Source organism: Dipodomys merriami, unplaced genomic scaffold, assembly GCF_024711535.1.
Source record: "Dipodomys merriami isolate MVZ:Mamm:240054 unplaced genomic scaffold, mDipMer1.0.p SCAF_36, whole genome shotgun sequence".
Taxonomy (NCBI): Eukaryota; Metazoa; Chordata; class Mammalia; order Rodentia; family Heteromyidae; genus Dipodomys; species Dipodomys merriami.
This window is the reverse complement of record NW_027205159.1, coordinates 8134668-8149830: the sequence shown is the minus strand read 5'-3', so window position 1 is coordinate 8149830 and position 15163 is coordinate 8134668. Positions and strand designations below refer to the sequence as shown.

The 15163-nt window shown below is 38.5% G+C and overlaps 1 protein-coding gene across 5 annotated transcripts in view; it reads left to right on the top strand.

Moving 5' to 3' along the window:
- Positions 1-14959, top strand: part of St6gal2 (ST6 beta-galactoside alpha-2,6-sialyltransferase 2) — an 82913-nt gene extending 67954 nt beyond the window's left edge. For 3 of the 5 annotated variants that reach the window (XM_069988632.1, XM_069988630.1, XM_069988631.1), the window contains exon 6: positions 10103-14959. In XM_069988632.1, coding sequence (XP_069844733.1) covers positions 10103-10374 — 272 coding nt within the window. In that variant the 3' untranslated portion in view covers positions 10375-14959. Of the gene's footprint in view, positions 1-285; positions 549-10102 lie in introns of those variants that run through there. The other 2 variants (XM_069988633.1, XM_069988634.1) reach the window with 2 other exon arrangements.
- The last annotated feature ends 204 nt before the right edge of the window (positions 14960-15163 follow it).

The window sequence follows — 15163 nt, the reverse complement described above, 5'->3', positions numbered from 1 at the left end:
CACACACACACACACACACACACACAGAAGATGGAGATAAAAATCCATTTTATTGGCCATTGAAGCAGAATGTGATGCTCATGTTGATGGAACCCAGTAGCTCTCAGCAGCATCTGGGAGGTGCCTTCAAGGCCTATCTAAACAGCAGCAGCTTTAAGAAACCCACCAGAGTCATGGATATTGTTTCTGGTTGCCCTGTCTTTGTAGCCCTAACTCTTCTAGGAAATGGGATTGTATATTAAAGTTGATACATTTTCTATTTATTAAAATCCATTTTATTAACAGGTATGTCTAAGGAGATTAGAAGATACCACTTATCTTCACATAAATACGAATCCAGGAAGTAAAGGTGTGGTTCAAGTGATAGAGGGCCAACTCTGAGCAAAAGAAGAAAAAGCAAGAGTATGAGATTCTGAGTTCAGAACCCCAGCACATTAAAAAAAAAAGTTATGTAAAATAAATGATAAATAAATAAAGGACCAAATCTTCACTATACCTTAAGAAAAAAAAAAAAAAACCTCCTTGTTTCATTAGCTTTGTTGGCAACTTTTCTGGGAAATTTTCATACTGCATAAAAGGAGAGAAATAGCATTTTTTTTATTTTTTCAGTCCTGGGGCTTGAACTCAGGGCCTGGGCACTGTCCCTGAGCTTCTTTTGCTCAAGGCTAGCACGCTACCACCTGATCCATAGTACCACTTCTGGCTTTTTCTGTTTATGTGGTACTGAGGAATGGAACCTAGGGCTTCATGCATGCTAGGCAAGCACTCTACCACTGAGCTTCATTCCCAGACCAAAAAATAGCAGCATTTAAAAACTAATATTTAAATATAGTGCTTTTGTTGTTTTGTTTTTTTGTTGTTGTTGTAGGGCTTGAACTTGAACTCTGGACCTGGGCACTGTCCCTGAGCATTTCAACTCAAGGCTAGAGTTCTACCACTTAAGCCACAATGCCACTTCTGATTTTCTAGTAGCTTATTGGAGATAAGAGTCTCATGGACTTTCCTGCCTGGACTGGTTTTGAACTGCAATCCTCAGATCTCAGCCTCCTGAGTAGCTAGGATTATAGGTTATGAGCCACTGGCACCTAGCTTTAAATATAGTTTTAAAACACCAAATAACTCTTCCACTTTTTCTTGGACCCACCATCCTGATTTATATTTCAGTATATACTCTTCCAGGTCTTGATTATACCAAGGTTTTAATATTGGGGTGATAGATGAGGCCCCTTCAAATGTGAAATGGCGCAGACTAGGCATATAGCAATTGATTGCTTAATGGATGAATCAATGAGTGAATGGGATGTAGACGTGTCATCTTATGGACTCTGACCTTTAATGTGATGGGTGACAGATGTCAGATGCTCAGCCAGTCACTTTGTGTATGTACTGTGAGTACCATGGATTTTGTAGACACAAATAAACCTTCCCCCTTAACTAGTAGTATGAACCTCAGCAAGGTACGAGCCATCACTAAACCCATATTCTTCAACCTGCAAAATGAAGATCTAATAGTTCTTTTAAGTTATCTAATGATTGAGAATAGCACATTTAGTGTTTACTAGAACTGTGATCAGCTTCATGTAAAACTTCATGACATTTCGAACAAGACTACATTCCCAAAAAGAAAAGAACTATTCTTTCATTTCAGGTCTATAATCAAGATGGAAAAGGAGTCATTAGTTTATTTATATACTAGTATATATGATAGGTTTATTCAATGTGGAATGTAAACTTTTCTTTCTCTTGAGATAAATTCCCAGAGTAGGGTACAGTTAGTTTAGTTCATGCCTTTAATCCCAGCTATTCAGGAGGCTGACACAATCTCATGGGCTGAAAAGTCCACAAGATTCCGTATCTAGTTAACTAACAACAACAACAAAACCAAACAAACAAAAAGCAAAGCAGGCTGGAAACTCAAGGGCAGAGTGTCTGCTGAGCCAGCAAGCCAAGCAAGGGTAAATGAAGCCTTGAGTTTAAACCTCATTAGGTGAGGGTAGGGATAAGTTCCAGACTTTCCAGTGCTGAAGCAGAGGGAATCATTTTGAAGATTACTGATAAAAACCAACACACTGCTTTTCTAACCAATATCCAGTTGTATTGCTCATCAGAGTCCAAATCTACACTCTCAGATCCCAGCTAGAGGTTCTGGGCATAGACATGGAAGATGAGTTGCACATACCCTCCAGATGAGCATCAAGGGACTCACACCTATTGAGCTGCACATGGATTCTAAAGTTAAAAGGATGTAGCCAGATAATGCAAATGATCCATAAGGACTGGTTTCTTTAGAGCAACTATGTTTTATCCTATTAGATTCCTTCTCCTCTGCCTACTGGGAGCAACTGGTTCCTATCTGAGGAACATTTCTCCCTTTCATCCCTAGTTGGAGTCTGGAGATTTACCTTGTTCCTTGGTATAATGAAGTCATTTCAATTCTGCAGCCACCTGACTAAACGATGATTTGCTTGGACTCCCATGGCTTCTATTTTGCCCTCATGATATTAGATATTTTTATAGCAAGTGAGTGAACTCATAAGGGATCATAAATCCTGGCTCTCTGCTTGCTAACTTAATGCAGGAGAGTTTCAGGCAGGCCCAGGGGCAGGAACTAAGGCCAGTCCTCCTACATTGGACTCACAGCTGGAATAATGTCAGACAGCAGACAGACCTCATAGCCCCTCCACCACCCCATGTCTGGGAAACTTGCTTGTCTTATGCATTGCCAAAGTTTATTGAAGAAACTGCTGACATTCCCACCCTCCTTTTCTTAATGGCATCTTTTGTTGTTAACATGTAAGTCACAGTTATGTCATTCACAGAGCATAGGCAAATCCTAAAATTCCAGGCTATTTATCATCAATGCAAAAGAAAAATAGTCTCAAAAACAAGTTATAACTTTCTTTTTCACATTTTATGTTATATTTTGGGGTATGATTTTTCTAATACATCTACCAACTTGAATGCTAATGAAAAATAATCAGCCACTTAACATCTCATGATTGTATAAAATATGTCCTACCTTACTGTTTTTTCTATAAAAATAAATCAAGCAACAGTATTAGTGACCTCAAGTTGCTTTCAAGTAGTATTCTTGCACCATTATATTTTTAAGCATACAGATGTTCTTAAGTTATGTTTGTACATCAAATTCAAATTTCCAATTTAACCATCTTGTAATGACAGATACGATACTTTATGGCAATATCACTTAAAAAGTCTCTGATTCTCATTCAGAGAGTATAGATTTCATAGTTTTCCATTTTATGGTCAGCTTCATAAAGAAATTGCAACACAGATGTGAGATTTCCATTGATCTAGCACATGAATAGTACACTTTTCATTCATTCAAAACAGTATTTCAAAACTAGATACTTGTGCCTAATGCCTATAATCCTACTTACTCAAGAGGCTGTCAACCTCTGAATCAAAGTTCAGGGCCAGCCCAGCAAAGAAAATCTCATGAGACTTCCTCCATTTCCAGCTAAAGAGAAAGAAAGCCAAGCTAATAAGCATGGTTCAAGTGACAATACCAGAAATGCAAGTGCAGAGCCCTCAGTTCACCACCAAGAAAAAAAAAAGCCATACAAGTGTTTTACAATATCCTGTTGGTTGTTGTAAGAAACTCCCACCATCATATATGAATTATGGTCAAATAATTATTAGAATTGACTTCAGTTGCTCTGGTCTGCTATTTTATCTGTATTTGAAACACGCTGTGGTTTTTTTGTTTTGTTTTGGTTTTTGTTTTATGGTTGGTTTTTTTTTTTTTTTTTTTGGTTGTGGGGCCTGAATTCTGGGCATAGGCACTGTCCCTCAGTCTTCAGCTCAAGGTTAGCGCTCTACCTTTTGAGCCACAGAGCCACTTCCAGCTTTTTCTGCTTATGTGGTGCTGAGAAATCGAACCCAAGGCCTCATGCATGCAAGGCAAGCACTCCACCACTAAGCCACCTTCCCAGCCCCAACATGCTGTTTTTTAAATTAATAGTTTATTTTGACATTTGATGAAAGGGTAATTTTATCAAGGAGAAAATCTACTATTTTTTTAATTATTTGGGATGTTAATGTAAATATTCTACCAGATAAAATGCAGTGCAATTTTGGTAGAATTAAAATTATGCTCATGCTAAATGATTAAATTACACTAGACTCTCATTGCCTGTTAAATATATCCATACATACAAATATGGCTTTTTAGAGAAGACTCATTTATTCAAAACCCAAGATAATCAAATCCAATTTCAAATTTACCTTTTATCCAGGTTTGGAACAAATAAATAAGTATCCATCTGCTTATCATAATGAATCATATAATATGACATTTTATTAAGACCAGATGAAGTGATTTTTAATTGGCTTGATAGTAATGCTACATTATAAAATATTTTAAAACATACAGTTGGACACATGAATGCCACTTGAGTCACAATTGCCTGGAAAATACTTTTCCCCTTTAAATAAAAACTTCATAAGGGGGCTGGGAAGGTGGCTCAGTGGTAGAGCACTTGCCTTGCATGCATTAGGCCCTGGGTTCGATTCCTCAGCAACACATAAGCAAAAAGAAAAAAACCAGAAGTGGCGCTGTGGCTCAAGTGGTAGAGCGCTATCCTTGAGCTGAAGAGCTGAGGGACAGCGCCCAGGCCCACAGTTCAGGCCCCACAACTGGACCCCCCCCCCAAAAAAAAAACCTTCATAAGAATTCATCTTTAAAAACTGATCAATAAGAAGTTTCTAAAAGTTATTCTTTATTGGGCTTTTGAACTCATGGCTCAATTGATAGTCCACATCTTGAGCCATACCTTCATCCCAGCTTTCTGATGGTGATTTTGGAGATAATAGTCTTGAAGACTTTTTTTTTTCCCTAAATAGCTTTGAACCGTAATTCTCCAGATTTTAGCCTCCTAAGTAGCCAGGATTAGTGGTGTGAGCCACCAGTGCCCAGCTGAAAATGATTCTTCACTGAATTGTATACTATTAGGCAATTTATATTCCCCTTATATTTCAGATAATCCTGGGCAGAGGTAAGAGAGGAAATGAGAAGAGAAACCCAGAACTATGTTTAGCATGAATAGACAAGAAAACTACATGTCAGTCTGGCATAGAAAAATGGTTGTGAGCAAAAAGTTTGACAAGAAATGTACTTATTTCCTTACTTATGTAACTGTAACCCCTTTGTACATCATCTTGACAATAAAAATAGAAGTTCTGGTACTTTGACTTTACATTTCTAGGACATCTATTCAGGAAAAACTGAACACATCAGGCTTAGCTGTTTATAAGACTGACCCTTAGATGGCATCTAGGACCTTGCATGTGGGGAAGAACTCCATCCTCTGATAGGAATGGACCGCTGTGCCGGTACTGTTTATGTAAGGAAAATAGGTTATTCTAAGCACTTGCTCTCCTCCTGACAGTCTGGGATTTGGGCACATGCCAAAGACTGCCTATGTGGCCAGCACCTGCTCAGTGCTCAGGCCAGCCCTGAGTCTCTAAGACACTCCATGGTTGCCAGTATTTTTTACGTGTTGCTGTCCTAGTCATTTTGGATTGCTCTAACAGAAAGAACATAGATGAGCCAGGCAGTGGTGATTCACGCCTATAATCCTGGCTATTCAGAGGAAGCTGAGATCTAAGGATCATAATTCAAAATCAGACCAGGCAGGAAAGTCAATGAAACTCTTATCTTCAATTGACCCGCAACAAGCCAGAAGTGGAGATGTGGCTCAAGTTGTAGAACACCAGCCTTGAATGAAGAAGCTAAGGGATAGCACCCAAGCCCTGAGTGCAAACCTGATTTCTGGCACAAAAACCAACAGACAAACAAATAAATAACAAATGAAAGGATTAAACAGCAGAGGTTTTCATCTCACTATTCTGAAGGTTGGAAATCCAAGATCAAGGTGTGAGCCATAGCCAGTTCAGTTCCTAGAAAGAATTTTCTTGCTTAGTTCACAGATGCCGCCTTGCAGTGTCCTCGTGGGACTGGAGGACAGATCCCTTCTGGAGTTTCTCCCTAGAAGAGCAGTAATCTCATTCCTGACAACTTCATCCTCATGACCTCATCCTCATCATTAGGATTTGAACAGATGAATTTCAGATTTGATCTGTCTACTATCACAACTTGACAAGACATTGTGGAGGAATTATTTTACTGAAAAAGTCTCTAGGAGTTAGTGTCTGGCTTCTTCTGGGCCTCTTCCCATCACTTTCTCTTTTCCTGACTTAATTTTATATTTGTGGTCATGTAGCAGCTGTATATGAAACCCTGCGGGCCCAGAGAATCTCCAGATGTAGGTAGATGTGAGCTGGGGACTCAAAGCTAGCACTTGGTTGGTGATAGTGGTAATTTACAGAACAATTGAGAACCAGGTGCAGTTGGCATTTATGTTATTTGTGGATGGTGACGCTCAGTGTCAAGTGTCATAGCAGTTTGCAAGCAATGCAAGAGAAGAAACCAAACAATTTTTCTTAGTATGGCATTTAGAACGTTTTGTCCAGGTCATGGGAATGGTTATATCTTGCTTGCTCCAATCTTTTTTTTTTTTTTTTTTTTTTGGTAAGTCGTGGGGCTTGAACTCTGGGCCTGGGTGCTGTCCCTCACCTCTTCAGCTCAAGGTGAGCACTACCACTTGAACCACAGCCCTACTTCTGGTTTTCTGATGGTTTATTGGAGATAAGAGTCTCATGGACTTTTCCTGCCCGGGTTGGCTTTATTTTTTATTTTTTATTTTTTTAAGGTCTTTTTTTTATTGTGAAAATACTACACAGAGGGGTTACAATTACATGGGCAAGGTAATGAGTACATTTCTTATCAAACATTGTTGCCTCCTCCTTTGTTTCCCCTTCCCATCCTCCCCCACCTTCCAACACCCCCCCCCCCAGCCAAAGTTGTAAAGTTCGTTTTACAACATAACGTCTTGTACATCTCATGAAATTGCAGAGCTTCTGCATGGCAACGGACATAGCTAGCAAGATCAACAGAAAGCCCACGGATATACAGTGGACAAGGGTCTCATATCTAAAATATACCTGGAACTCAAAAAACTAAATCCCCCTACAATAAATCCTCAAAGAAACAACTGCCCAATAAATAAGTGGGCTAAAGGCTTAAAGAGAAACTTCTCTGAAGAGGAAAGAAGGATGGCCAATAGACACATGAAGAAATGTTCAACATCCCTAGCCATAAAAGAAATGCAAATCAAAACAACATTGAGATACCACCTTACCCCAGTTAAAATGGCTATAATCAAGAAATCTAATAAGAACAGATGTTGGAGGGGATGTGGACAAAAGGGAACCCTATTGCATTGTTGGAGGGAATGTAAATTTGTTCAACCACTTTGGAAAATATATGGAGGTTCCTCAAAAGACTCCACATAGAGCTCCCCTATGACCCAGCAATCCCGGGTTGGCTTTAAATCTCAGCTCTCAGCCCCCTGAGTAGTTAGGATTAAAGGCATGAGCCACCAGTGCCCGGCATCTTGCTGCAATTATAAAAAATGAATCTTTCTATATGAGTGGGTAAATACTGGAATTGAATTCAAGGCCTGGGTTGTCCCATAGCTTTTTCTCTCAATCTGGTACTCTACCATTTCAACCGCACTATCGCTTCCAGCTTTTCAGTAGTTACTCAGAGATAAAAGTCTCACAAACATGTTCTTCCAGGGCTGGCTTTGAACTGCGATGTTCGGATCATAGCTTCCTGAATAAGTAAGATTACAGGCCTGAGCTTCTGGAGCCCATCATAGTAAATTTGTATTATCTTTAAGGAGTTGTACAAAAAAGGTTTCAATTCAACCCATCAATTTTAAAATTTTTTAAATTTTATTTTGTTATATTTAAGTAGTTCTACAAAGGTTTCGTTTTGTTTTGTTTGTTTTTTGGTGCCCGTCCTGGGGCTTACACTTAGGGCCTGGATGCTTTTTACTCTACCACATGATCCACAGCTCCACTTCCAGCTTTTCGGTAATTAATTGGAGATAAGAGTCTCACAAACTTTCCTTCCCAGACTGCCTTTGAACTGCAATCCTCAGATCTCAGACTCCTGAGTAGCTAGGATTACAGGAATGAGCCACCAGCGCCCAGCAAGAGGTTTCAATTGAACATGTCAGTTTTTGAGTACCATACATTTTGATCAATGTCACCCCTTTCATCATTCTCCCTATCTCTCCCAACCCCACCCTTCCCCTCAAGTTACCTGGTTTCATTTTCACTTATGTACACTGAATATTAGAACTATAATTACCCACCCTTTTCTTTCTCTATTTGTCTGCCCCTACTCTCCTAGATTAATTTTTACAGAAAGTTTTCCTAAATCCCTAATGATTTTCCCTGCACCCACTTGATAGATGTTACAGTTAACTAAAGAGACCTCCCTCTAGCCCTGAAGGGCTCTGTGCTCTCCAGTCCTGCCCTGGTTTTCTCCAGTGCCCATTCCCACCTGCCCCATCCCTGACATACATACTGGTCACCATATAAGGCTGTGCACACCTCCACATATGCCAGGTCTTTCTGGTTGCTTCTGCAAGGCATGAAGAAATTTATTCATTAAGATGTCATATGTGCTATACTCTATTCATAACTCTTAGGAAAACTGATGTGTAGATTTAACCACATTTAATAACTATTATTAACATTTAAATTTTGTGATGAAGTCAGAATCAAAATAGAAATATAGGTATTAGTAGCGTCCTTAAGACAATTAATAAAAGGCAAGTATACACATATGAAATGTATTAGTTATGCTGATTTGGTGGAGAGGGTCCAGTACGAGGGTTTGAACTCAAGCCCTCATTTTTGCCCAGTTGGTACTCTTATCACTTAAGCCACATATCTAACCCTAGCTTTTACTGGCTATTTTTGAGATACAGTCTCAAGGATGTTTCTGCCTTGTAATCATGATTGTCTGGATCTCAGCCTCCTGAGCAATTAGGGTTATAGACATGAGCCACCATCAACAGACTAAGTGTATCTATTTACTAGAATGTTGAAAGCATAACTTTTATGTTGTTGTTGTTTGTGCCAATCCTGGGGCTGGAACGCAGGGCCTGGGGATTGTCCCTGAGCTTTTTTTTTGTTCCATGCTAGTACTCTACCACTTGAGTCACAGCTCCCCTTCTGGCTTTTTTTTTTTAGTGATTAATTGAAGATAGAGTCTCACAGTGGTCTTTCCTGCCAGGCTGACTTTGAACCTTGATCCTCAGGTCTCAGGCTCCTGAGTAGCTAGGGTTACAGGCATGAGCTATAGGTGCCTAGAGAAAGCATAACTTTTTGCCTGGTCTTATGACAAAGTATTATTCACTTAGCAAAGATGCAATTAAAAATGTCGAAATTATCTAGCAAATAGAGTAAAGAATTTCAGAAATAAATTATTCATATTCAAGCAGCTGATAGCTCATTAAGACTAAGACAAGAGCAATGATATCAATTTATAATCAAGTGCTATTTTATTATGTTTTGTAACATTCTGTTCTTCTTGTTTTTTGCTTGTTTGTTTGATTGGTCAGGGGGATTGAACTCTGGGCCTGGGCACTGTCCTTGAGCTCTTTTTTACTCAGGGCTAGTGCTCTACCACTTTGAGCCACAGAGCCACTTTTCAGTTTTTGATTTGGAGACAAGGATCTCACAGACTTTCCTGACTGGGTTGTCCTTGAACCACAATCCTGGGTAGCCAGGATTACAGGCATGAACCAACAGTGCCTGGCTTACAACACTGCTTTCTTTGGAGCCAACAGCCATCTTATTGTAAATCAGACAGAGCCTGACTGTTGAATGTAATACAGGGGAGTCTAATTTGGGAGTCGGTGGGATGGAGCAAATCTGTCACTCCTAACAGCATCCCCATAAGGTCACTGTTTTTGTCTTTTTATATTTAATTCATGGGTTCAACTTAATGAATGACTATATATACATATCTAATCATATCTTTATGATCCCCCCATATCTCATTAACTAACCATATGCATGCCATTTAGCACAAGTAGAGATAACGAGAGATCAGTGCAAAGTTGTTTCTTGATAGTCAGCAGCTGCCACCATTCAAAAATAAAAGCAACCTTTGTTTGTTGGAATTGTTCATTGGATTCTCATTTCTTTTCCTGATCAGGAATCATCATCATGATGTCCATGTGTAAAGAGGTGCACGTCTATGAATACCTCCCATCTATCCGCCAGACAGAGCTTTGCCACTACCATGAGCTCTACTATGATGCGGCCTGCACTCTGGGCGCCTACCACCCCCTGCTGTACGAGAAGCTCCTGGTACAGCGCCTGAACATGGGCACTCAGGCGGATCTACACCACAAGGGCAAAGTGGTCCTGCCCGGCTTCCAGGCTGTGCATTGTCCAGCCCCTAAATCTGATGATGCTCACACTTAAGAAAGGGAATCTTGAGAATCACTGTGCAATAAGGTACTACTGTAGTCCTCCAAGTTACAAAAATATACTTGAAGCTAGATTTTAGGCAATGTAGTGTTGAGTCTTTAAACTGTAATTCAGTGGTGGCCATGATAACTCTGTTCTTCCTAAGCCATGGAATATTTATTACTTCTTTGAGTATAGAAATGGAATTTCAAATACTCAAGAAAGATGCAAAAAAATAAAATTAAGAAAAAGACCACATAAAAAGCAAATCGTTTTTCCATGGACACAATACCTCCAAAACTGTTAGCCTTCTTGTAGGCTGGGCTACCCCATACCAGGATTGGTTCCAACCACAGGCTGTGGTGATAGTGCCATTAACAGGCAGTTTCTGTATAGAAAAATTCAAGTTGAGGTCCAGTATCTAGAAAGTCACTTCTACATACATTCCTTAATAAAGGTCCTGGATTTTAGGATGAAGGTCTGGATTATCACTCAGACATCTTTGTTTTGACAACAGAAATTCCCCTTATTGCCTATCAGTTTCTAACTATCACATTCTCCATCTCTGCTTTCCCATTTCCCACCAGATGCTTCTCCCTCTGTATCATGACAAATTTCTAAAACTATAGCTTATCAGTCCTAAATAGTCCAAGGGAAAGCCAAATGCCTGACAGGCGCACTGTTTCCCTGTGGTATTTCATGATCTAACCAAGATCGCATTACCGGCTAGTATACAGATCCACAGGGCTCTAGAGTCACCCTCACCTCCCTAGCTCTGATGTTTCCATCCGTTTCTTCTGGTTTACAAGTCCATCCTACAGTTCTTACATTGCCGTGTAACAAATGGCACAGGCTTATGGGGGACATTCTTGTTCCTTACAAATGGAAATGGACTTTGGTGTCACCATTCTTGAGCTGCAATAGATACATACCTATGTATCTTTTAATAGAGATTTCTTATAGCCTTGAGCTATTGAAATCTTGGCAGCTGGGTGCTCTAAAGTTTTACAAATTCTTTCTATTGGCAAATGTAGAAATGCAATCCTTTTTGTTCATGGGCATGTTTTATGTAAACAGCATGGCAGAGCCATGGAATGAATAAAATTCAGTGGAAGCATTTCTCCTTAATAATAAGAAATACATCTATGTTCAGGTTAAAAAAGCAAGGGAAAAATTTCATCCTAAATTGTTAGCTATATCCGGGTGTGTTAATCTGAACTTCTGTCACTCCTGCATTAGTACCTCTCTGATTCTTCTGTGCTACCTCTCTCCAGTGAAGATAGTTCAACAGAAGCACTTTGGAATATGTAAATTAAACATGCCATTATTTCCATACCAAACCAATACGTTTCTCAGTGGTAGGTGCAGTTTAGACTTTCTTTGGTGAAGACAAGAGCAGCTTAATTAAATACATTTCCTGGCAAAATGAGTGAGTGAGTGACTGCCAGGAAAGGTTAGTGGAAAAGTGTTTTCTTTTTCTTCAGGATTGGTTTGTTCTAGAATGCTCACAGGACTGTTTTCTTGAGCAAGAGTGATTTTCAGAGCTTGACAGCTTCTATTTACTTACTCTACTCAGCAGAAAATAAGTTGGACAACAACATAAACTCTTTGTGGCTTACTACCACTGTGAAGTAAGAGGATTCAAAAAGTTTCTCCTTATGACAATATCTGATAAAAGTCCATCTGAGAGCTTCATTACTAAGTTTATAAAGAAGGATAGCTAGCTGTCTCCTATGCACTAACTTATATCTCAAATAGCATAAGGTTCTTTGTAATTTCCTGAAAGAGCATGATCTTGCTGCATTTGTGTGAGTGATAATTTCCATAACTCTGAATACAACGAGGAAGCTGGAATGTAGGACATATATCTCCTCCTAGTATCCTTGCATAGTTTGAGAATCTTCCAGGCATTGATATTTTATTACTCACATTATTAAAGTTCCTTTTGTAGTCTTCCAAGTGACATCCTAGCCTTACCAGTATCCCTATAATCCAGGACAATCCCCTTTGGTTACAAGAAAATTTGGTTTGAAAATAACTATTGAAGGCAGTATAAATATGCAAGTTCAAAAGAAACTTCAAAAGTTTTCAAATAGCACTCTTTATGGCACATTTAAAAGAGTAATCCCAGTATTCTTTATAGAGATTATTGACAAAAGAGCAAAAGGAAATCTAATTAATTTTTAAATTTTTATTATGACCCTGAAGACTCTTGGATTGTAGAATTGGTTAAACATTCCAAAAATGGTGCATGTGTTAATAGCATTGGTTGGGCATTCTTATGTTTAGAAATTCAAATAATTTAGGTTCAGATTCTTACATAGTGATGTCAATGTCATGTCTGCTGCTAATATTAGCCAAATCATCCTCAGTGGTGATATTTTAGTAGACATTGATTAAAATCATACGTGCCTCATTTACTGAGCTCCAGTAAACACATGACCCTTCTGTGGAATAGCTAATACTAAATGGCATCTCTCCCTCAACCCCTTTTCTTTCTGGCTCCATCCCTTCCAGAACTCTTCATCCTCTTTAGCGAAGGGAGGCTGAACAAGTCCTCACAGTGTAACCTGAAGTGATCAGGCATTTCTTCGACTCTCACGAGTACATCACATTCCCTTGCATTTCAATATAACTTCACTCCATCCATTGCTGTTGCTATCATAAAATCCCAGACGTCACCAAGAATGACAATTCAAGGTAGATTCTCCCTACTTTGTTTTTCCAGGTGCTCACCTGATGCAGGAGGATAATGTCTATTGGATATGAGATTCTCAGTCCTAGACTGTTCCCATAGATAACAATGATGGATCCATGTGGCTGCCCTTCCTGTAGAGGAGAAATGCTCAGGGACCAGCGGTGGTCAATTCAAAGTTGCATATTAGAAACTGAGTGTGCTTTAATAGGCAAGTGAGGGGCCTTCACACAGGTTTGATTTTTGTGCTTTTCCTTGTCTTTCTGACAGGACGTAGAGTTCAAGGTGTCCCGTCTCACAAATAGCACTTCCTATGGATCTTGTCCCCTTGGTCACTCAGTCTGAAACCTAATCAACCCTCGACTCTCCAGTAGCCCTCTATCATCATAGCCAAAAATCTAGACAAAAGTTCAGGTAATTGTCAGTATTTTCCGAATTGGGAAATAAAAAGACCTCGGTCATTCTATTACATACTTATAAGCGATTTAATCCTGCAGAACATAATTATACCTACGATATTGGCTGACCTTTGGGAGTGTAAGAAACAATGTACTACTGAGTTAACCTGGTGATGTTTAGGATGTATTAGGCTATATAAGTCTTAGATGATGGATAGAAGAATTTCTTTATGCACAAATGGCATGATTACAGTTCTGTAGGTTTTCTTACGCATCAGCACAGTGATTGTGGTCAAGATTACTTCTTCCCGTTTGGGCTTCGTTGTAGAAAGAGTCAGAGAAAGGGAGAAAGGAAGGGCTGAGGGATTATGGACAGATACATGATTGAGTATGCTGGACACAGTCTCTGAATATGTTTAGCATATTAACCTGTTTGATTTCTGATTTTTTGACAGTTTAGAACTCTTGCCTTGTGGTTACACAGCTGATGAAGGCAGCTCCATTTAGAAACTAATTCTTTAGATAAAATGTGCCTGAGTTTAAGCTAGTTTTTCTACTCTGGTTATTTCTTTTGTGAAATTCTTCTGCATGTTTCTGTCACTTGGACATTATTTAAACACTTGATAAATGGAAAATGTTTCTTTGATGGTTCAAGGAATAAAGTATAAATTCTGAATCTTCTTTTATTAAATGAATGAAGCCTTTAGTAAGAAAAAAAGCAATCCAGCATATTCTCTCTAACTTTAGCCTAAGGAAATTTGAAGAATTAAAGACACTGATATAGTTCTTACTCTAGCATAGAAGTGTGCGTGTAGATATAGTTATATAATTATATACACATATCTACACACATGATTGCTTTTATATTGTCTTTTTCACTCATCTTTATGATGAAATCTTTACAAAATAAGTTTTATTTTAATTATGTAAGCACTAAATTTTTCAGAGGAGGATTACATCCTATGTCCTTATGTTAAAAAAGAATTCAGTCCTCTATCCTGTGCCAATGTCATATTCTACATATCTCTATCATATCGAAAAATTTGAGTAAAATATTTAAAAGGAATTATGAAGATAGTATTGTTTCCTAATCTTAAGTTTTATTTTAACTCTGAAATTTGAAGAGAAGTTTATCTGTATCTCATAGCTTTTACAAGATTAGGGGAAGAAACATTTACTGGTTCTATAGACAATAGTCTTCTAACTAGATAGTTTTCAAGCAAACAAAAATGTATTAAAATTTGACATTTATAACATATCTTGCTCTGCTCTCATGAAACTACGTATGAAATTCTTCCAGTGAAAACCAGTGAACTTTTCTAACAGCTTTGGGAGTTTTTTTGTATGATAATTTTTAAAATGAAGTGTGTACTCTTCAAACTAATCAAGGCTTAAAGTTTTCCAGGAATTGCATTTTAGAAGTGTTTGTATACATTTTAACACTTTGATATTTTCTATTTTGGTTTTTGTATATTTTTATGTATACACAGTGTACAGACTTTTTCTTGTAAATAAAACATGTTTTCATTTGTGTAGAAGTTTCTCTGCTTTAATTTGTAGAAATGAGAGACAAAACAATGAACCATTTAGCACAAAGGTGAAATTTGATTGGAAAACCCAGTGATAAAAGAAAGACGCCACATACCTTCAAACTATACATACCAGGGAAAGAAAGGTAGGTAGATATCTCTTCTAGGGGTTCATGGCCATG